Source organism: Loxodonta africana, chromosome 10, assembly GCF_030014295.1.
Source record: "Loxodonta africana isolate mLoxAfr1 chromosome 10, mLoxAfr1.hap2, whole genome shotgun sequence".
Classification (NCBI taxonomy): domain Eukaryota; kingdom Metazoa; phylum Chordata; class Mammalia; order Proboscidea; family Elephantidae; genus Loxodonta; species Loxodonta africana.
Genome location: NC_087351.1, coordinates 78,882,423 through 78,907,015, shown reverse-complemented (window position 1 = coordinate 78,907,015; position 24,593 = coordinate 78,882,423). Strand labels below are relative to the sequence as shown.

Sequence of the window (24,593 nt, the reverse complement as noted above, 5' to 3'; positions counted from 1 at the left end):
TTTTTTATGTGATAGTAGTATTGTGGTTATGTCAGAAAGCCTATATTTTTAGAGATACACAAGGAAATATTTAGGATGAAATAGTATGATACCTGGGATGTTTTGAGGATGTATGGATTATGCCAAATTGCTATTAGTTGGTTTTTTATTGGAGCTGCATATGGAGAACATGGGGATTCACTATATTAATCTGCCTATTTTATGGATAAAATTCTTCATAATAAAAAAAATTTAAGTTTAAACAACAATGTACGTTCAATTCTGTTAGATAAATAATGAATAGTATGAAAATCGCCAAGCAATAGTTAGCGTTAGTCTTCTAAGTTGGTCTTTCAACTATCTACCAAACCAAACCCATTGTCATTGAATTGATTCTGATTCATAGCAACCCTATAGGATGGAGTAGGGTTTCCAAGGCTGAAATCCTTACAGAAGCAGACTGCCACATCTCTCTCCTGTGGAGTGGCTGGTGGGTTTGAACTGCTGACCTTATGGTTAGCAGCCAAGCGCTTTAACCACTGTGCCCGGGCCTCCTTTCAATTATTGAAATACTGCAGCAATATCTTTACAGTCTGTCTTGGGAGCTGTAAGTCTTCCTACCTTCTCAGAAACACGGTATCTTCCTCAGCTCTGTTAACAATTATTTGAAGTTTTTATTTCCTTTACTGAGCTAGATACTCCCTATATTCTCCAAACCCAACATCCAGTGCTGTCGAGTCGATTCCGACTCATAGCGACCCTATAGGACAGAGTAGAACTGCCCCGTAGAGTTTCCAAGGCTCCATAAGGTTCCTTAACTGCATATTCCCATAAGTGAATACTGGCATAAGTGGAGGAGGTAGAACTAAGGATAGTGCAATTAAGGAATCTTGGTGCATTTTGGTTATGGTCTAAAAACAGTTCTATGTTGATAAAGATCATGGAGTCCCATAGGGAAGGAAAGAGTGAGAATCAAGCAGAGATAAATTTTATACAGGTGAATAGCTCTTCCATTTGCTTGTCTGGCCATATGTTGCAAAAGCCTAAAAGATGGTGCTGCCATTGGTTTTCATGCCTTGAGTTCTCTTAAGCAGAGATTTCTAGAGTGACTGGCAATAAAATATGCAAAAGAAGAAATCAAGATTTATTATTACACATATTTTATTATTTAATTTTTGCTTGTTAATTGCTTTTGATTTCCTCAATTAAATGATTTTAAAAAAGTAAAGGTTCCCTACATATACAAAGGCTATTCCATGTGACAATTTAAGTTGATATTTAAATAACTAAATGAATTAGACCAGTATCTTTTGATTCTTATTGAGGTGGTCAAGTATGAAGTGAGTTCTGTATATGAAATAAGGTGAGATCCTGGTCCGGTTTTCATTATAGTGAGCAGGAAGCTGAACTATTTTGATTGAATCTTCTTTCTGCACTATATCCTTCATATAAATCCCATTCTCAGGGGCCCAGAAAAACCAACATAGATTGCTCATGATGGCATGAATTAGATAAAACCAGTTCTAGCAATCATAGATCCATTATGATTTCTATCTCTTAAAAGAGCAGTTCAAAATTACTGTTTTTTCCCTGTCTAATCTGAAACCTAACAACAAACCAACTAAAAAACAGTAGATGCCTACTTCTCCACAGAGCTCAGAATAACACCATTCTGGGAATCAGGGAATTAATGCTATCATATTAATATTATTACTGGGAAAATGTTAAGAAAATGATTTGAAAAAATTTTAAAAAGCCATTTCTGTGATTGACATTGATATATATATTTCAGTATTTTCTAATTAACGCATGTGTGTTTTCTTTCAGAAAAACTGAAAAAGTTGGTTCTTAACTTGAAAAATTTTTTTCTCATTTGGAATTTTCTTAACAAAAATAACATTAAAGAATAAATTGTGTCTTGAATAGTAATCTATATTTATCTTTTCAACAAAATAAAAACTGGAATTAAAAATATAAGTCTTAAAACTTTCTTTAAATTACATTTAACTTAACAGTTAGGAAGAAATTTAAAATGCCAGTAACACTTGGAAAAGCATAAACTTGTTGAGGTATGCTTTTGAATATAAACATTATAACTAGAAGGGTTAGCAGTAAAACCCTGCTTAATCACTGGCACGCTTCCCCAAGTAAATTTCAAAAAAGTAAATAATCACCCAAAATAGTAGAAGCTGCATTTCACCTTCAAAATTATTTTACAGCATAATCAACCAAACACAGGTATAAACACTTAAAAATATGATCTTATGTTATTTTTAGATCTTTGTGTTAAATTACTTTTCTTGTTATCAAGGAAACTAAGAGCAACGAATTCAAAAGAATGAGCCATAGCAAAGGCTGTGACGAATTAACCATAACCAGAGAGGTCTGGTCCTTACTCTCAGCTACTAGGAGGTGATCTCTGGGCCTCTGAGTGTCATGTGCCTGTAAGGGTGTCTTTGCTTGCCTGGAGGTTTTGGCCGCCAGACAATCTAATGGTCCATGATTTATTACGGTGGCTTTGGGCCATGCAATATCAGTTTTGCCCCTGGAAGAGACTACAGACTGAAGGTATTAGCCCAACCTTGGGGAGGGGCTGCAAACTAAAGGTCAGCCATGTGGGCAGTATCTGATTAAGCCACAACAGAAACTCTGGACACCAAAGGCTTGAGTGAGCATCTCTGGTTGGCAGTACTCCGTGAACATTGCTACATGTCAATACCAGAATAGTAGCAAGTCCATGGCTTCACAAGGAGAGGACAATGGAAGCTTTGTGTTTGGGGCCTTTCCTGGACTATCCCCGATGTGCTTCCTCCTTTGCATAATATTAATCTGTAACCTATCCCTGTAATCAACAACAACCATAAATGTAACAGCTTTCAGTGAGTTCTGTGAGTCTTTCTAGTGAATTATCAAACCTGAACTTGTAATTGGTGTCAGAAGTTGAGGGCAGTTTTGTGGACCGCTCCAACTTTGTAATGGGCTAACTGTTTACACCAAATTGTATAAATCTCAAGGTTGCTTACCTGAGATCCTTTCTTGCTACCTGGCAGGTTAATTATGAGAGTTTTCCCTCTGATTCCACATACAGGCCTGAAAGGAAAGAGAAAGTGGATAAAAACCACATCATAAGAAATGTTTTGTTTAAATACATTCAACAACAAAAAGCAATCATTGTATGTTACATGTGAACAACTGTGTTAGGTTTAAAATTGTTGCTATATGATTGGGCACTGTGGTTGAGATTTTTACAATAATGGTTAGTGTGATATTTTGGAAAAATGCACCGAATGTGGAATCAGAATAAATTATTCACTTTCAAGCTATTTGGCCAAATTTCTCTTCAGCTTCTACATATCTCAGAGCTGTTAACATTTCAATGATAGTGCAAAACAGTAGTAATATTTATGTTCCAAAGCCTAACACATAAGGTGATCAAGAGTTGAGATGGGAATATGAGCTCTTTCTTCTCAGGAAATCTAAATGCTTGACTGTCAGTTGGGTGAGGTTGGACAGCTAAATTATTAACAGATTTATTGGTAATCACAGACAATTTAAGCTAGAAGGGTTTTTTCAGAGACCACTGTCAATTTTCAGGCCACACTTAAGCCAATCTGTCTGGTAAGAAACTGGTCTTGCATGCATAAAGAAGTGTAAAAGCACTGGAGGGCTGCCTTGAAGAGTTGAGGGCCGGCCGGGATTTTCATACGAGAGTTAGAATAATCATGCTCTGTCATTAACTGGCTGTGTATTTTGATCTGGTCATTTATCTCATTTTCATCATTTAAAAAACAAAGAGATCAGGCTAGATTACTCTATTTCTAAATTTTTAGAACTAAGATTTTTAAAGTCATACCTAAAAAAAAAACCCCATGCTGTCGAGTCAATTCTGACTCATAGTGACCCTATAGGACAGTAGCGTATGGTGGATTCAAACTGCTGACCTTTTGGTTAGCAGCCATAGCACTTAACCGTAGACTACGCCAGGGTTTCCTTTAAAGTCATGCGTAAATGTTTTTTCCAAAACCTCTTCCTACGATCAAGTTTATTCTTCAACTATTCTCCCTCTCTGAAATAACCTAAAATTATCTTTTATTATATTGTTTTTTTTTCTTTGTCCCGTTTACAATCTGAAAGAGAAAAGTTGATAACAGTGTTATTTCAAACTTTCCATACTCTTGAAAATGGTAACTGAATCATTGTTTAGTCTTCTTCCTTCGTCTTCACAGTTTAATAAAAAATTTGAAGGCTATTTTTTAACCTTCAATCTAAGTGATATTTTTTCAAAATTTTTAGTTCTAGCAGTCAGAATTGGAAAGTTCTTTAATGAAGGCCAGAATGGTACTGAGTAATTATATAGCTCTTAACGTACTTCTATTTCCCAGAAATTTTACTTTTCTCAACTGAAATACTACATTGTAGCTTTTTATCAATTTGATAGCTAATTGTAATATTATCAGCAATATGATTGGAATGTCATCAATTCAAAGATCCTCTTGTTTCATGTGACAAACCTAGTCATTCGTGATATAAATCTAGGATTTTAATTAAAAGCATAATATTCTCTTACAGAATATCATGTGAACTGCCTCAAGAAGTTTCTAGCACCTTTCCCCTTAAGAATTAAAAATATTTCCATAACAATTATTGCATGTTATGTGCCCAACATTTCTGTGATGGAGAAGAAAATACAGTTATTCACATAACATGGAAAAAGAATTTAAGGTAAAGAGAATTAAAAAAAAATTTTTTTTATTGTGCTTTAAGTGAAAGTTTACAAATCAAGTCAGACTCTCTTACAAAAATTTATAAACACGTTGCTTTATACTCCTAATTGCTCTCCCCCTAATGAGACAGCACACTCCTTCCCTCCACTCTTTCTTTTCGTGTCCATTTGGCCAGCTTCTGACCCTTTCTACCCTCTCATCTCCTCTTCAGACAGGAGATGCCAACACAGTCTCATGCGTCTACTTGAGCCAAGAAGCTCATTCTTCACCAGTATCATTGTCTATCCCATAGTCCAGTCCAAACTCTGAGGTAGAGAGAATTTAATTGATATATGTCTCTGAAATCTTTGTATTTTTACACAGAAAGTTCACCCCATCTTGTGTTTAGTTTCCTTTTCTATGTATAACGGCCACATGTTTATCCTTACGGTCAATGTTTCTAAACAATATTTTAATTTATCAAGTATTACAGAACTTGAATTCTATTTTTCAAGAAAGTTGTAACTCCCTTCACCACAAGGTTGGTGGTAAATGAAAACTTAGTTAATTCTTTTTATTTCAACTCTTTGGGCCTCTCATGTCTTCAACAACATTTAATCTAATCTAGATTGATCCTAATAGCATTACTAATAAGGCTATTTGTATAAACTTCAGTCAGTTTTGTGCTAACAGAAGAGTTTTAATATGTAGACAATTATTTTTGTGTCTGAGAGAGAAAGAGAAAGATGTAATTAAAGATTTTGCTGTACAGACAAGAGAGAGTATATGTTAATTCTGCTCAATCTCTTTAGACTTTTACTTAAAAAAAATAGATTTGACTTTTTTTTATTCTTTGTAAATTCCCTGATCTTTTGAAGTGTTTACAATTTCATTTATAGAACTTCTAATATCCAGAGTTGCTGCAAAAGTACTTTACCTTTATATAAGCCTTCATGGTTACTATAGTATTTTCATAAACACTACCTCATTTAACAACTTGTAAAAGTATAAGCACCAAAATCTTAACATATTCCAATATTTATTAAACAACTAAAAATATGCACTAAATGTAAGGGGAGAAATGGAACCCAATCCTTAAGAGTTTGCAAATGCAATACAAAACATTGAAGCATATAAACAAATAACTACCATAGAAGATAGCAGGTAATGAAACAAATGGATACAAAGTACAATGAATTCAAAATTAAAGTAGTATACTTCTAGCTGAGGGTTTAAGGTAAGACTTTATGGGAAAAGTTGCATTTGAGTTTTATTACGAAGGAAGATATTACAACAGGTAAGAAAAGGCAAGAAAAAGAGGTCAGTTTAGGTGGAAGGAAAAAACTATGCAGATGCAGAAGCACAGAGAAAAGAAAGACCCATGTGCGTTTTGGGTAGGTGAAGCCTTTCTACTGGTGAGAGCACCGTATTTACAGAGTGATGTGAGATAAGAGGTAGCAGTAGGAAGATGCTGGAGTCTGATACATGAGTAGTTTTCAAAGTGTGATTCCTGGATCAGCAACATATGCATCACTGGGGAACTTTTTAGAAACGTAAAACCTTGCACCGTCCTCCCCAGTATCCCACCCCCTACTCTTTGATGTTGATCTACTAAATCAGAAAATCTGGAGGAGGGATCCAGAAATCTGTGTGTTTACAAGCTCTTTATCGGATTCTGACCCATGGTAAAGTTTGAGAACTACTGTGATAGGCTATGCTTGAATTTTGGCACTACCATTTACTATCAGTATATAAAAAAAATAATGTTGGTTAAATTACCAAACCTCTCTAATCCTCACTTTTCAAAACCTGAGTTGTTGTAAGGATTAAATAAAATACAATGTATAGAACAATGTCTAGTGCATAATAGGCACTCAGTAAATGCTTGGCCCATCTTCCCTTAAAAAATACGCTGGGATTAAACTCTGGAGATAATTGAATTCATTGTGAAGAGCTAGAATGTAGTCTCAAGGCACTAGGGACCATTGGTGAATTCTACTCAATATTATCAAAGCACTATTTCAGGAATAACAGTCTAAGATCAGCTGTAAAGGGATGCTATAAAATATCAAGAAAAGAAACTCTGATAAAAAAATAGATAACACTAAATACAAGTTAATTACAGTAAGTAAATAAGTAAATCACAGTAACTCTCTGGGCTGTGAACATTGTGACAACTAGTACTTGCCCTTTAATGTTATGTAAATTTTCCCTCCCCTCGAAGTGATGGATTCATCACAATCACCTTAAGTTCTTCCAAGTGCAGCTTTTAAATCATTGAAGAGGCTTCCAGTTGTGTCTTGCACTAAAGTAATGCCATGTAAGAACCATATGTACCTGTCCTGACTTACCTACAAATTCTTAAAGATCTCATTCGTAATCTGAGGACTGCCTGTAATTTTTGGCTAATGTTTGTGATATTTGGTTCATGTTCTGTGGTGTAACTGTTTCAACACTTTATACAGGGCCTGCCTTTTTACAGGGTCACTATGAGTCCGAATCGACCGGATGGCAGTGATTTTTTTTTTTGTGGGGGGGGTTAGGGAGGAGGCGTATTTCTTTTCTACTGTTTTTTTCTTTTTGGTGCAGAGAACTGACTTTTTCTTTTGCTATTAATAGTATGGCAATGAGATGACAGGTAAATAACATTTAACATTAACTAACCAAAACCAAAAACCAGGTTAGTTAATGTTAAATGTTATTTGCCTGTCATCTCACAGGCAAATAACATTTAACATTAACTAGTGCTTGCTATATGCCATACAACACACTTTACCAATTATTTTCTTGTAACACAACAACCCAGGAGGGAGGTATTAGATGATGCCATTTTATAGATGAGGGAATAGAGTATTGGTGATGATAATTTGCCTAAGGTAACGCTCCTTGGAAACTCAGTGGGGCAGTTCTACTCTGTCCTATAGGGTCGCTATGAGTTGGAATTGACTCGACGGCACTGGGTCTTGGGTTAACACAACAGTTAGATGCAGAGCTGGGATTTGAACTCTAAGCTAGATGATATAAATGAAAGAATGTATGATGTATATTAATACTACTGCTTTGAGGAAAATCAACTCTCTAGAGGTCTTTATGTTGTGTTTTCTTCATCATTGGGCATTTTTAATTAAAGGCCTTTTTTAGGCTTATTATTATTATTTTTTTAACTTGAAGGTTCAGAAAAGGAGAAATAAAATTACCCACAAATTCCCACTTTAACCAAAGTATCCATTATATGTATCTCCTTTTAGTTCTTTTATTTAAATATAAATTACTGTCACCTTTGACAGAAAGCAATTACTTGCCTTTTAGTTTCAATTATTATGTATTTCTACATCTGATACAGAAGATAAAAATATTATTTTCATCAGAACTATAGTTAGAATATCAACGTTATTCAATGACATGTTGAGACATATTTGCCTGAGTTTATACTTAAAAATAAACCTCAGAAATTAAAAAGGAAATAGAAATAAGATGAGGATTTTTGTGTAATTTCTTTGAAAACAATTTTCTAGTTTTTGGCTTCTTCAAACATATCAAATTGGAGGAGGTAAGTGGGCCACAAATAGTCAATATTAATGGTAATGCAAAAGCAGGTTTTTTCTTCTTTTTTTAAATAAAGATTATATATGAAAATCAGGTCAACTACGCTTGTAAACAGGAAACCCTGGTGCGTAGTGGTTAAGAGGTACAGATGCTAACCAAAAGGTTGGCAGTTCAATCTACCAGGCACTCCTTAGAAACCCTATGGGGCAGTTCTACTCTGTCCTATAGGGTCCCTAAGAGTCAGAATTGACTGAAACAGGTTTATGCTAGTACACAAGCTTGAATAATAGATTGAATTGCCGGTAAATTAAATGCAAACTCATCTAGTGGGGATTTAAAAACTAGGGGCAAAAAACAAACACAAAAAACTGAACTTATTTGCAGATTAATCGTGGGATAATTTAACTTATTTTTGTTATTTAAAAGTATCTGATACCCCAAGTATATACAGTGACCATAATGAAATGACTGAATCAGTCAACAAATATTTATTGAGTACTTACTATGGGCAAGGCACAGTGCTAGGGAATGGAGTTACAAGAGTGACTAAAACAGTGTTTCCCTAGGGGAGTTTACGGGTTTACTTACATAGATTACTTTCCAGGACCTATATAATTAATGTAATTAATTAAAGAACTCGGACTTTATCCACAGGAAAATGAGATATCACTGAAGAGTTCTGAGCAAAGAAATAATATACTGATATATGTGTTTTCAAAAGATATCTCTGGCTGCAACATGGAAAATAGATTGGAGAGGTGTAAGACAAGAAGTAAAGAAACCAGTCAAGGAACTGCTGGAATGATACAAGAGGTGAATTAGGGTGGTTGCAATGGTAATAAAGAAAAGTGGACAGGCTATAGTTCGTTAAGCATGCTCTGACCTAGAAAGAAAATAATGAGACAGCTACCTTTTTATTCTAAAATATTTTTTTTCTGGAAATTTAAATACCTAAAGAATAATTTTTAAAAATGGGACATAGTTGAATGAAAACCAGCCCTAGTCTATATTTATAATAGAAGTTCAATATACTATGGTAAATTTGATCACAATACACACAAGAATTTAATAATGAAAAAAAAAAACAATTTTGTTTCTCTTAAAGAGGTATTTTTATTAAGGGTTAAACTCACGTAAAAATTTATAATGCATGTATAAAATATTGACAATAACAACAAAAACCCATCTATGTACCTACCATCTAGGTTAACAGACTGTTACTGATATTTTCAAAGTCAACTTTGTGTGCCTCACTCTGATCTCAAACCTCTCCCTTCTCTTCCAGATAACTTATTACACTGAAATTTAAAATTATCATTCACTTATTTTTTTTGGAACTTTTACTGAGATATAATTTTTTAGAAGAAGTTTTACTGAGATATAATTCACATACTACACAATTTATCCATTTAAAGTATAAAGCTGAAGAGTTTTTACTATATTCACAGAATTGTGCACCTATCTCAATTTTAGAAAATTTTCATCACTTCTCCCCTTCAAATCCCACACCCATTAGGAGTCACTGCTCATTTTCTCCCGGAACCCAGCCCTAGTCAACCACTATGTATTTGCCTATTGTCGAAATTTCATATACCTGGAGTCATACAATATGTGGACTTTATGACTGGCTTCTTTCACTTAGATAATGTTTTCAAGGTTCATCCATGTTGTAGCATGAATCATTTATTCCCTTACTTTTTAAAAAATAGTTTTGCACAGACATTTATGTAGATATATTGTTCAGTTTATCATGTTTTTGAAATTTACACAAGTGAAACCATATGTATATATTCCTACACAGGCAATGCTGGTGTGCAAATGGTTAAGTGTTCACCTACCAACCAAAAGGTTGGTGCTTCGAACCCACACAGAGGTACCTCGGAAGAAAGGTCTGGTGATCTGCTTCTGAAAGGTCACTGCCACGAAAACCCTATGGAGCACAGCTCTGCTCTGAAACACTTGATGGCAGCTTTTTCTTTTTAAAAATATTTCAACATGAATTGTTTTTCTCACTCAACAGAGTGTTTGTAAGACTTCTTCATGCTGATGTGTGTAGCTATAGTTCATTTTCACTGCTGTAAAATATTCCATTGGTTATTATATACATATCTACAAACATAGAAACACACATACATATGTGTATGAGACAGGATTACATTGCAAAATATATTTCTGACTGTGGCTTATGGTCAAAAAAGCTTGAAAGCTACTGTTTGAGGATATATACCTAGAGGTGGAGTTTATGAGTTACTGGGTAAACAGATCTGTAGCTTTATTATATAAAAGCAAATAATTTTCCAATGTTTGACACTGTCAGCTTTTTGTTTTTTTTTTTTTAAAGTCTTTTGGAGGTAGGGGATATACGGGAACTCTGTACTTTATTATTTTTCTATAAACATAAAACTGTTCTAAAAAAATAAAAGCTATTAAAAAGATCTGGATAAACAGATGATAGGTAAGTGATAAAACAACTATGGCAAAACATTAATGGTAGAATCTATAAGATTGTTCAATGTAAAATTCTTTCGACTTTGGCATATGTTTGAAAACTTTCATAATAAAAGTTTGGGGTAAAATTGCCTCTTAAATTGTAATTTTAAACGTAAACTTTCTAAGAGTTTTTCAGACCCTGCAGACAACAAAAAATAAGAGAATAAACAGCATTCAGTGTAATTCGCCCTATTAACAGACTAAAAAAAATTCACAAAATCATATTGATTAATGCAGAAAAAAATTGGACAAAATGCAGCACCCACTCATGATTCAAAAAACTCTCAGAAAGCTAGGAATAGAGAAGGAACTTCCTCAACTTGAAAAAGAGCTTCTACAAAAAGCTAACATTATGCTTAACAGTAGAAGACTGATACTTTCGAGGTCAAGAAAAAGATCATCCACTCTCACCACGGCTATTCAAAACAGTATTGGAAGTCCTGGCCAGCACAGTAGGCAAGAAAAAGAATCAAAGGCATACAGATCAAAAAGGAATAAATAAGATGGTCCCTATTTGTAGGTGGAATGATTATCTATATAGAAAATTCCAAAGAGTTAAAACAATACAAAAACCAAACCAAACCAAACCAAAGAAATCTCCCAAAACTCTTAGGACTAGTAATACTAATAATTCATCAAGGTTGTAGGGTAGAAGGTCAACATAAAAAATCCATTGTATTTCTCTATACTATTAATGAACATGTGGTAAATACTGAAATTAAAAATAAAATACCATTTAAAATTACTCAAAACAAAATGAAATACTTAGTGAAATTTAACAAAACATGTATAAAATCTAAAAAAAAAAAACTAAAATCTACGTGCTGAAAATTACAAAATATTGATTAAAGAATCAAAGACCTAAATAAACAGAGAGATGTACCGTGTTCATGATTTGGCAGACTCCAAATAAAAATAATATCGATTTTTCCCAAATGATAAACAGGTTTAATACAACTCCTATAAAAAACCCCAGCAAGATTTTTATAGATACAAACAAGCTTATTCAAAAATTTATACGGGAAAGTAAAGCCACCTGAATAGCTGAAACAATTTTGTTAAGGGGGAGAAATCAGACAATCCAATTTTAAGACTTATTGCACAGCTAGTGTAATCAAGACTGTGTGGTACTGATGGAGAGACAGACGCATAGATCAATGGAACAGAGAGCCCGGAAACAGACCCACACAAATACGCCCAACTAATTTTTGACAAAGATGCAACAGCAATTCCACAGAGTAAAGACAGCCTTTTTGACAAATAGCCCTGGAGGAAATAGACATACACAGGCCAATCTCCTTCCCCTGACACCAAAAACCAACCAACCAACCAACCAGCCAACCATCTAACCAACAAACACACACAGCAACAACAATAACAACAATAAAAAACTCCCTAAAACCTTAACCTAAACCTTGTACCTCATGCAAAAAATTTAACTCAAAATGGATCACAAACGTGAAGGTAATATATAAAACTACAGAGCTTTGAGAAAACTTTGGGGATATGGGCTAGGTGAAGAGTTCTTAGACTTGACACTGAAAGCACAATGGCTAAGAGGAAAAATTGATAAACTGGACCTCATGAAAATTAAACCTTTTACTCTGTGAAAGACTGAAGAAAATGCAAAGACAATCTATAGATTGGTAGAAAATGATTGCAATCCACAAACTTGACAAAGGGCTGGTATCTAGAATATACAAAGAATTCTCAAAACTCAACAGTAAAAAAACAATCCAATTAGAAAATGGGTAAATAATATATACAGATATTTCACCAAAAATTATATACAGATGGAAAATATGCACATGAAATCATGTTCAACATTGTTAGCCATTTGTTGTAATTAGTTGCCACTTAGTCGGCTCATGGCAAACCCATGTACAACAGAATGAAACACTGTCCAGTCCTGCACCATCTTCACAATTGTTGCTATGTTTGAGTCCGTTGTTGAGGCCACTGTGTATATTAAGTGCCTTCCAACCTAGCAGGCTTATCTTCTGACACTGTGTTGGATAATATTCTGTTGTGATCCATAGGGTTCTCACTGGCTAATTTGTGGAAGTAAACCGCCATGCCTTCCCTCCTAGTCTGTCCACCATGGGTGACCCTGCTGGTATTTGAAATACCAGTGGCAGAGCTTCCAGTATCATAGCAACACACGAACCACCACAGTATGATAAACTGGAAGATGGGTGTTGGTGTTAGCCATTAGGGAAATGCAAATTAAAACCACAATGAGATATTCAGACCTATCAAAATGGCTAAAATAAAAAATGATAACAATAAATTTTAGAGAGGATGCAGAAAAACTGAATCACAATGCTGATGGGAACACAAACTGCTACCAAACCAAAACCCAGTGCCGTCGAGTCGATTCCGACTCATAGCAACCCTACAGGACAGAGTAGACCTGTCCCACAGAGTTTCCAAGGAGCACCTGGCAGATTTGAACTGCTGACCCTTTGGTTAGCAGCCATAGCACTTAACCACTACGCCACCAGGGTGTCCACAAACTGCTGCAGCTACTCTGTGTAACATTTTGGCAGCTTCTCAAAAAAGTAAACATGAAGCTACCATATCTCCCAGCAATTTACACTCCTGCGTATATATCCCAGAAAATCAAAACTTTTTCACACAGTAACCTATAAAAAAAAAAAAAAAAACACCTATACATGAATGTTTATAGCAGCTTTGTAACAGCTCGGAACTGGAAACCCAGATGGCCATCAACGGGAAAATAACTGACCAAATATGATACATACATACTATGGAATACTAATCAGCAATAAAAAGGAACAAAGTATTGACACTTGTAACAATTTTGTTCAATCTCCAGGGAATATTCAAGTAGAAATAGCCAATCTCCAAAAGTTATAAATTCGATGACTCTACTTGTACAGCATTCTTGAAATGACCAAACTATAAAAATATAAATAACAGATTAGTGGTTGCCAAGAGCTAGAAAAGGTAGGTTAGAAAAGGTGGACTGGCAATGGAAGGGCAACAGGAGGAATCTTTGTGGTGATGGAATTGTTCTGTATTGATCGCATCCACGTCAATATCCTGGTTGTAATATTGTATTATAGTTTTGCAAGATGTTACCATTGAGGGAAATTGGGTAAGAGGTACACAGGGTTTCTCTGTACTATTTCTTATTACTGCATGCCAATCTACAATTGTCTCAAAATAAAAAAAAATTAAGAATTTTAAAAATGTACTGTATTTTTCAGATGTTTGAATATAAGAAACCAACTGGTGTTCTATTGAGAAAATATTAACTGGGAGATTTTCTGTTGGGTTTGCTTCTATTTTATTTATTTTTTTAAACCATCTTTTTGCTTTCTACTCCTCTTGTTGTTTTCTGTTTCTTTTTAATTTTCTTCTGCCTATATTGTCTTGAGCATTTTCCTCATTCTATTTCTTCCTTCTATTTTTGGAAGTTATATACTCTGCCTTTCTTTTAGCATTTACCCTAATAATTTTAATACAGATACTTAACCTTACAGAACTAAAGTTAGTATCTTTGACTTCCTCCTGGAAAACACGGGGCCTTGAGAACACTTAACTATGATCGTATCACCCCAATTTACATGCCATTGTTTTCAAATATGACTTCCAGCATATTTTTTCTCCCATAATTCAGATATAACTTTTATTGCTTTACATGGTCTATTTTTTTCAGATTTGTTCATATATTTACCATTATATTTGTTTTCTCTTCTTTCTTACATCCTAGACCCTCCATCTGAAATCATTTTTCTCCTACCAGAAGTATAAACTTTAAAGTCTTTAAGCAGGGTTCTTTGTCTCCTCATTTTTGTTAGTCTGAAAATGACATTTATTTCTCCCTCGTCACTGAAAGACAGATACCTTGGTGGGTGTAAAATTCTTGGTTAAGTATCTTCTGTTTCAACTACTGTTGAGAGGTTACCAATTAGTCAAACTGCTATTTAATGTATTCTGTTTTTTTTTCCTCTCTCTAACTCTAATGTTTTTAGATTTATCTTTATAAATTGTGAAATTTATATCTGTCAAAAATAGTATAAACAAAAATAAAAGGCACATGACAAATAGGAAAGTACATAATAAGCCAAGTTTAAAATCTTAATATATAGCAAAACTCATAAAATTTGCACCAACCTGGAAATTGATATGATATGAATACTCAATTTAAAAAAGAAATACAAATAGCCAATAAACAAATGTAAAACATTTAATATTGCTATTAAGCAAAAAAAAAAAAAAAAAAAGAACATGTAAATAATGATATACCATTTATTGCTTATCACACTGGAAAAATTTAAAAATAATAGTATTAAGATAAAAGGTATTCTGCATTTATGTTACAACTTTATTGAAGTAAAATTTACATATCATACAATTCATTTTTCTGGCAGTTTGTAAGAGCTCTCCTTTTTGTGTGGTGTTTTACACTGTTACTACGATTTGTCGTTGTTGTTAGGTGCTGCCGAGTCAATTCCAACCTGTATCGATCCTATGTACAACAGAATGAAACACTACCCGGTCCTGCACCATCTTCCCAATCCTTGTTATGCTTGAGCCCACTGTTGCAGCCACTGTGTCAGTCCATCTTGTTAAGGGCCGCCTTCTTCTTCGCAGACCCTCTACTTGACCAAGCATGATGTCCCTCTCCAGGAACTGATCCCTCCTGACAACATGTCCAAAGTATGTGAGACATAGTCTCACCATCCTTGCTTCCAAGGAGCATTCTAGTTGTACTTCTTCCAAGACAGGTTTGTTTGTTCTTTTGACAGTCCATGGTATATTCAATATTCTTCTCCAACACCACAATTCAAAGGCATTAATTCTTCAGTCTTCCCAAAAGCTTGAACCTTACGGCTTAACATCTTTGATAAATGACCCTGGTTATTACTGAGTTTGGCACTGGGGGGGGTGGGGTACTGAGTTTGGGGTTCATACTGAAAAATGCTACAAAGTGCATACACTATAATTAATTTGGAATTTCAGTGACCCCTTTGGGAAAATGAGCTTTCATTTGTGTTGTCTTTTCTATTTGGGGAACTTTTGCTTGATGATACTCAGGTTTTACTAAAAGGTCTAATATTCCTCCATGTAGGCTCTGGCAAGTTAATAAGTTTTACCTAGAACCTATTATTTTCCATTGAATTGTGTCAATCTGACCAAAAATTGCTATGTACACCTTAAGAAACGAGGATCCCCATATCCTTGTTTTGTGCGGTATTATTCGGTGAGTTTATGTGGTCTTTCTGTCTCCTTTAGATCTGAGAGCTTGCTTCTGGTCTAGAGTGTTGTGTCTAAGTTTCTGTCTTGTATTAGGTTAGTGGCTATGGCTGACAATTGATTTTTTTTGTAAGGCTGTCTTACAGCCTCAGTTCTTTTCTCATCCAAGAAAAACCTGTGTCTTGTGTCTGTCTTTTGATTTAGATTTTTAGTAGGTATAGTGAAAAACTTTGAGTCAATGGTAAAAGCAAAGCCTTTCTAAGTAACTTAAGCTAGATATTATATGAAATGTGTTTTATTTAAAGAAAAAGGATAATTTTGTCTTAAAATAAAACTAAAAGTTCCAGAGTATGAAAAAGGAGGCATAGGACAAGCCTAGGAAAAAAATTGCTGAAGGGCTTTGGTATTTACTGAGTAGATAAAAGGCTGTAATAAAGAGAGAGCAAAACTGCTTTCCAAAAGAATAGCAAAAGGAAAAGAAATTAGTTATCTTTTGCCTTTCGAAATGCCTAGATCAACTTAAACATATGTAAATGAACCTGAATGTCCCAATCTTGTCTCCTACCATGAGTCAAAAATATGGAGGGTGGGGTAACATCAAGCCTCCCTGCTCCCCAGTCTCCAAGGTCATATACCTCCAGGAAGCTTACTATAGTTAACAGAAATTGCATGGATCCCAATCATAAAAGAACTGTAAACAAGTTTTCTCTATTGTATGGGAACTTTAAGAAGCCAAAAAATAGAAATCACAATGAGATACACCTGAAATGGCCTGGGAAAATGTTTCCAACCCTAGTCAAACACTTAAGGTTATACCCATATCAGTGAATTGGTCAGCTGAGCAGAGACTCTGTGATTTCCAAAGCCAGCTGATAAAATCTTTAAGGGATAAAATTACACTGGGAAAATATGGGAAACAGTAAAAGTTGAAGGAAAACTTAGAATGTTTAAACAGACTTTCAATAACAGTTATGTTTTGTGGTATACAGGCTTAAAATAATTTCTAAGACCTTTTAGTTACTGATGTTAAATTGAGTTAATTGATGTTTATCATAATTAAAGCTTATATACTTTTGTTTTTTATGCCACAAGTGTGTTTGTGTGTGTGTATATATGTGTGTGTGTATATAATATATATATATTTGGGTCTGCTAATGAGTGTTCATTTTTGCCATTTAAATGGATACACTATAAGAGATATGCAACAAAGACAACATTTAAGAGGTTTATTAAAAAATTATTTAATATGATCAAAAGTTTTATCTAACTAAAGTTTAATGGTTTAATTTATGAGATTTTTAGGAGCTTTAATGTTAAATAATATAAAAAACAAAGAATTGGGTTTCTTGCTGTTAAAATAACAAAATTTCCTTTGATTTCTAAGCTGAAGGGTTAATTTATTCTTTGTGTAATCTGCCTCGAAGACAAAGGTTTGGTCTCGTTAGAATAAGATTCCTGAGTTGAAAACCAAGCCACATGGCTTTAGGTTAATGCTATCCTTGTTGTGGTGAGATGGTATCTCATTATAGTTTTGATTTGCATTTCTCTAATGGCTAATGATCATGAGTATTTCCTCATGTGTCTGCTAGCCGCCTGAATGTCTTCTTTAGTGAAGTGCTTGTTCATATCCTGTGCCCATTTTTTAACTGGGCTGTCTTTTTGTTGTTGAAGTTTTGTAGTATCTTAAAGATTTTAGAGATTAAACCCTGATCAGATACGTTGTAGCTAAAATTTTTTTCCCAGTCTGTAGGTTGTCTTTTTACTCTTTTGGTGAAGTCTTTAGATGAGCATCAGTTTTTGATTTTTAGGAGCCCCAAGTTATCTAGTTTCTCTTCTGGTGTTTGTGCATTGTGAATTATGTTTTGTATTCTGTTTATGCCATGTATTAGGGCTCTCAGCCTTCTCCCTATTTTTTCAACCCACATGGCTTTAGAAAAAAAAAAAAAACTAAAGTTTTTACCTTTAAGATCTTTGGTTAAATAGCTTAAGTATTGTTTCTCAGTAACCTATAAAAACTCCTGACAATTTTGAAACTTCATGGAAAGCCACAAAAATTTCATAAAGGAAAAGTGCTAAAAAGCTTTATTTAATAAATTACATGGAACATGTAGTCAAAACCAAGAGAAATGCCTGATTCTCTTTGGGTTAAAATTTATATGTTAGTATTTCCTTTTGTGTTTTTGCCTAATATTAGGCAGCAAACATGTAATATTATGTCACAATTTTATTATTATTTCTTAATTACTAACTTGGTCAAAACTTTATCAAAGCCAATGGTTTGATTAGGGAATTCACATCCTTTACCTATAAAGCTTTTTAAATTAGTATTACTTTTTATTACTATTCAGGTGTTTAGAGACTTAACGATCTTGGTGCATTTTTGATATATACGGTACATTCGATATACCATATCCTTATTATATAGTATTATGTCTCAAAATTATTATGTATTATATCTGAAGCGCTTTAAAAATATGGTTAATGGTTATATCTAGAAATATTTTTATCTAAAGTTTTCTTTTAACTGATTTTATTTGGCCTTTATGTTATGCTTGTAATTAATTTCTATCAGGTCTTTCACTATAAGAGTATTATTTTTATAAATTCATCATGGCCATATTACGTTTTGTCAGCTGCAGATAAGTTCTTAAATTGCTGATTTGCTGAAAATGTTTGACCAAAATATCTCAACAAAAAAGACGGACTATATTGGACTTGCGAAAAGGACTGTGACTAGACTGAATAAAATTTACAGAAATCCTATGCAGAGGCTGTCAGGTTTGCAGACTGCGGCTGATACAGAATCATGTAGAACAGATATTAACCACATAAGACTGAGTAAAGGAAAGGGACGTATAGGTTTTAAGTGGGAATACTGCTGATGTTTTAAGGTCCTACTTTCTAGATATAAGAAACCATTTTCCTTTCTCCTAAAATTATCTAATGGGTTTAGATATTGTAACTCTTGGCTTAGAAGTTCTTGTTGGTAAAAGCAATGTGGTAACTCTATCATAACCAGATAAGTGTCTGAAGTTCAAGCTATGATTTTACAAAACAGAACAGCATTAAATTCCCTATTCTCTCAAGGAACAGTTTGTGCCTTAATAGACAAATGTTGCTGTGTTTCTATTAATACTCAGTCTGAGGTTTTGCAGAATGTAGTTGCTGCTGAGGCCATGAAAAGCCATTATTGATGCTATTTATGTATAGACAAACACCTTATAAGATCTCTTTCCTTGGTTCAAAAACCTTAGGGTCTCGGTTTCACTGGTTATTTCAGACAGTTGGCCTAATATTATTGTTAGTGCCTCTATTCTAATTCCTGGTTTGCTGTATGGTGTCTGGGCTCTTAAAAACAAGATGCTGCCTATCTTAGTCATCTAGTGCTGCTATAACAGAAATACCACAAGTGGATATCTTCAACAAACAGAAGTTTATTCTCTCACAGTCCAGTATGCTAGAAGTCTGAATTCAGGGTGTCAACTCCAGGAGGAAGGCTCTCTCTCTGTTGGCTCTGGAGGAAGGTCCTTCTTATCAATCTTCCCCTGGACTAGGAGCTTCTCCATGCAGGAACCATGGGTTCAAAGGATGTGCTCTGCTCTCGGTGCTTCTTTCTTGGTGGTATGAGGTCTCCAACTCTCTGCTCACTTCCCTTTCCTTTTATCTCTTGTAAGATAAAAGCTGGTGTAGGCCACACCTCAGGGCAACTCCCTTTACATTGGATCAGGGATGTGACCTGAGCTAAGGTGTTACATTGAACCCTAATCCTCTTTAACCACAGGCAGAGATTATGGTTTATAAAACACAGGGAAATCACAAAATGGAGGACAACCACACAACACTGGGAATCATGGCCTAACCAAGTTGACACATATTTTTGCAGGACATGAGTCAATCCATGACAGTGCCCAATTACCATTTATTGATAATTTTTCATCAAAGATTCTATAACAAGATTATAATCCAAGGAAGGAATGATGAAAAACTTGTAATTCTCCTGGAATCCAGATTTCTGGCTTTCATGGAGGTTAGGGTAACCCAAATAGACCATAGCCCTTGGGTGTCCTTTTTGAACCTCAAACTTTAGGGAAAAAAATCTTTAAGAAATTTATCAATCATTATGGGACAATAACGGACACAGCAACCTCGGTTTGTATTTGAGTCACAGCAGTGTCTGGCACCCGTTTTAATGGAGACCTGGTGGCGAAGCAGTTAAGAGCTATGGCTGCTAACTAAAAGGCTGGCAGTTTCAATCTACCAGCTGCTCCTTGGAAATCCTATGGGGCAGTTCTACTCTGTCCTATAGGGTCGCCATGAGTCAGAATTGACTTGATGGCACACAACAACAACAACAGATGAAGTTGCTAATGAGAAAAAAAGCACAACAGTAATCTCTGACCTCATTAGCCAAGATGACGTCAGACAACAAAACAGCCTTAGAGTTTTTTATTAGCTCAAGAAAGTGTAGTCTGTACTATAGCAAATACCTCTTGTTGCATGTGGATAAGTAACACAGGAGAAGTAGAACAGGATATACATAGAATTAAATAGTAAGCTACTTGGTTACACACTGTAACACCCTTACAAACACCAGATTTATTTGATTGGTTACCATCAGGAACAAGTACATGGGCTAGATCATTACTGCAAGAAACAGTAATATTCTTAGTCTGCATCCTGATAGCATCAGGCATAATAAAACCTTCTATTGTCTTATACACTTAAAAAAAAGCCTCAGGCTAAAATGCTAATGTATATTGAATATGTTCACTTTAGCAATGTGATTGTTAGGATCCTGGTAAAGAACCAGATGATACCCAGTGGGAAACCAGCACTGCGAGTTTAAAGAGCCTGCCATGGCAGCATTATAAAGGCTCAACTAAGTCCAGGTATTAATCATCAATGTGTTATCTCCAATCTCGGATTAAAAGAAAGAACAATTTAGGAGATAACGTTGGAGCCATTATTCCCTGTCTTTGAGCATAAAGAATGTGACCCAGCCGGAGCTGGACTGGCAAAGACTCATATACTCGAGTCACAGCAGTGTCTGGCACCCGTTTTAATGGAGACCTGAGATATAAAGACAATAGCTAAAATAATAAAAATCTTTTAGTGAAACATTCACATAAACAGGGCATAAAAGCCATTCTTTTTCTTTTAATATTTAGTAAATAGTTATAAACCAGCAAGAGGTCAGTAGCCACAATGAAAGGCCTAGGTCCAATATTTGCCCCTCCCCGAAAATATGCCAAACAAGTCTGATCTGGGCTATAGTTCAAAATGGACACTGGTCTCGAATGACCAATGCCCAAAAAGAAATGGACTGAGACAGAGCCCCCGCAGTGCTGCATTAACAAACCCTGTTTCCTTTGCTGGGCTTCCCACCCACCTCCCAGTCTTGCTTTTACAGGGTCACTATGAGTCAGAATCGACTCGATGGCAACAGGTTTGGTTTTGCTTGGAGGTTATATGTAAATCCCATTGTGCCTGCGCAGCATGATTAAGAATGTTGTTGACATAACTTGTATGAACTCCCTGCTTGTAAACCCCTTTAAAACTAATTTGCCTGCCTGCCCTTGGTGAACAGTCTTGGCAGTAGCAGCTCTGACTGACTCCTTTCCTTGTACAATGAAACAGAAGTGCCTTTCCTGTTCTCCCACCTCAGTCTCTTGTTTATTGGCCAATACTAGTCATGCCAAGCAAGAACCTGGAGTTTCCATCCAGTACATGAGGGCTTCAAGTCCTCTTCACTTCCAAAAAGGAAGGTTGTATCATCTACATAATGCAGGTTGTTAATGAGTCTTCCTCCAATTTTGATGCCAGGTTCTTCTTCAAATAATCTAGTTTCTTGTATTATTTGTTCAGCATACAGATTGAATAGGTATGGTTAAAGGATACAACTCTGATGCACACCTTTCCTGACTTTTAACCATGCAGTATCCCCTTGATCTGTTTGAATGACTGCCTCTTGATCTATGTACAGGTTCCTCATGAGCACAATTAAGTGTTCTGGAATTCCCATTCTTCTCAATGTTATCCATAATTTGTTATGATCCACACAGTCAAATGCCTTTGCATAGTCAATAAAACACAGGTAAACATCTTTCTTGTATTCTCTGCTTTCAGCCAGGGTCCATCTGACATCAGCAATGATATCCCTGGTTCTACATCCTCTTCTGAATCCTGCTTGAATTTCTGGCAGTTCCTATTTGATTTGTATAGGTGTAGATTTCATCTTATTTATCCTGCTAGGGAACGGCTTATACGCGTGGATCTGAAAATTGATGTGTTTCTAAGTTTTTTTTTGTTGTTGTTATTATATTTTCAAACATTTCCTTTTCCTAATTATTATTCAGTTCTGGCATGCCAATTTGATTATATTTTATATCTTCTAATTATCTTCCTTTGAATTAGGGTGTTGCCAAAGAGTATTGAATATAGTATGGACTGCCAAAAGAATGAACAAATCTGTCTTGGAAGAAGTACAACTAGAATGCTCCTTGGAAGCAAGGATGGCGAGACTACATCTCACATACTTTGAACATGTTGTCAGGAGGGATCAATCCCTGGAGAAGGACATCATGCTTGGTAAAGCAGAGGGTCAGTGAAGAAGAGGAAGACCCTCCAACAAGATGGACTGACACAGTGGTTGCAACATCGGGCTCAAGCATAACGACAATTGCAAGGATGGTGCAGGACTGGGGAGGTCTCGTTCTATTGTAGATAAGGTCACTATGAGTTGAAACTGACTCAATGGTGCCTAACAACAACAACTATCTTCCATGCTTCTTAACTGCTCCTTCATTTTTATGTCTCTTCATCAACCTGGGGTGTATTCCGGATAATTTCTTCAAATTGTTTCATTTGTTTCCCTAATTCTTTCTTCAGTTTATATAATTTGCAGGCCAATCCATGTATTAAGTTTTAAATTTCCATTATTATATCTTACTTATTTAAAAGTTTGTTTAGTTTTTTTTCAAATCTGTTTGTTCCCTGCATAAAGTTGCTTCTTCAGTTCTTTAAATATATTACATCTATTTCTTTTGTTTTGTTTTTGATAATACCAGGATTTTAAATCTTTGAGGGTCCATCCATAGCGTCTGATTCCTTATGGTGACTTGATTTCTGTGTGTTTTATCTCTTTTTTTTCTCTGACCTGGTAGTTCCCTTAGAACTTTATTTATGAGAAATCTTTGAGGTCTAGATTGAAATAAAATTCTCCTACACAGGATTTACTTCTGTCCATTGCCTGGGGATGCTTCTAATGCAAGGCCACTTTAAATTATTCTCTGCTTGATGTTTTTAAAACTGCACATGTAGTCCAAACCTGAGCCATCTATGGTTATGATACTGAGGGAGTAACAGCTGGATTCAACCTCCCCTCCAGAGTGAGGGATACCTAAAGAGTCAATCCTGAATCGAAATCGTTTACTCAAAAAACACACTGAACTGATGTTATGCTCTATATACGATGATCTATAAACTGAACTAAAGCTAAGCTACAGTTGCTGTGCTCTGTGCAATGATCTAAGGATACCATGAGGAACCTGCACCACATCATTCAGATTATTATATGAGTTAAAATTAACGGGACCCAGCTATCACAAATTTCTTATGGGGCCATGAGATTTAGCAAAATAAAAAAGCTTGGGGGTGGAACAAGAGGTTGAGAGTAAAAGGGGCAACTTTCCTATACTGAGGTACTCTGTTTTAAGTTGAATTGTGTCCCCCAAGATATGCATTGGAATCCCAACCCTTATGCCTGTGGATGTAATTCTATCTGGGAGTAGGGTTCTCTTTTTTATGTTAATGATGTCACCTCAGAGTAGGCTGTGTTTTAAAACTAACCACTTTTGTGAACTAAAAGGGGCAGATTAGGCACAGAGAAGAAAGCACAAAAAGGGAAAGACAGATGTCAGGTGGGGATGTTCTAGGAACCAAGAAATGCCAAGAAGCTGAGACAAGGATTTTCCTCTAGAACAGACAGAGAGAGAGAGTCTTCCCGTAGACCTGGTGCCCTGAATTTGGACTTCTGGCCTCCTAAATTTTGAGAAAATAAATTTCTGTTCATTAAAGTCACTCACTTGTGGTATTTCTGTTACAGTAGCACTAAGAAACTAAGATATATTCCCTTCCCAAACTCTGTCTCACTTGTCTTTTGCAACCTAGTGCATCTCCTGTGTGATGTTGGGTTCTGGAAGCTGTGCCTGAAACACTGAAGAAATGCCCCATGGGAATGTGCATGTTGTGTATATTACATTTCTGTCCTATAGCCTTTTTATAAACTAAGTAAATCTGGTATTGAGTTAAAAAAGCAGAAATTCTTCAAGATGGTGATAGTGTTAATGTTATTATTTTAAATGACTCATGTTGTTTTAACGTAATCTAAATAATAAAGATTAACTTGATTCACTAATATAAAAATCTAAATTTAGCGAAATTTTTCTGTTTAGATTTTTTTAAACCAATATTAGTCCATTTTAGACACCAAAAGAAAAAAATAACTCCTCCCCAATAGTAGTTGTGACCCCAATACTCCCCAGCATGCTGTCCCCTTTTTCAAAATGGGCAACTTAGAGCTTAACATAACTAAGGCAATGATAAACCTATAAGTTGTTCTTCTGCCTGCCTCCTTCACTTACCTCTGTT

The 24,593-nt window shown here is 35.2% G+C and overlaps 1 protein-coding gene across 6 annotated transcripts in view; it reads right to left on the bottom strand.

Moving 5' to 3' along the window:
* Positions 1 to 24,593, bottom strand: part of GPHN (gephyrin) — a 570,865-nt gene that overhangs the window by 230,995 nt on the left and 315,277 nt on the right. For all 6 annotated transcript variants that reach the window (XM_064292607.1, XM_064292612.1, XM_064292608.1 and 3 more), the window contains exon 6: positions 3,003 to 3,069. In XM_064292607.1, coding sequence (XP_064148677.1) covers positions 3,003 to 3,069 — 67 coding nt within the window. The remainder of the gene's footprint in view (positions 1 to 3,002; positions 3,070 to 24,593) is intronic.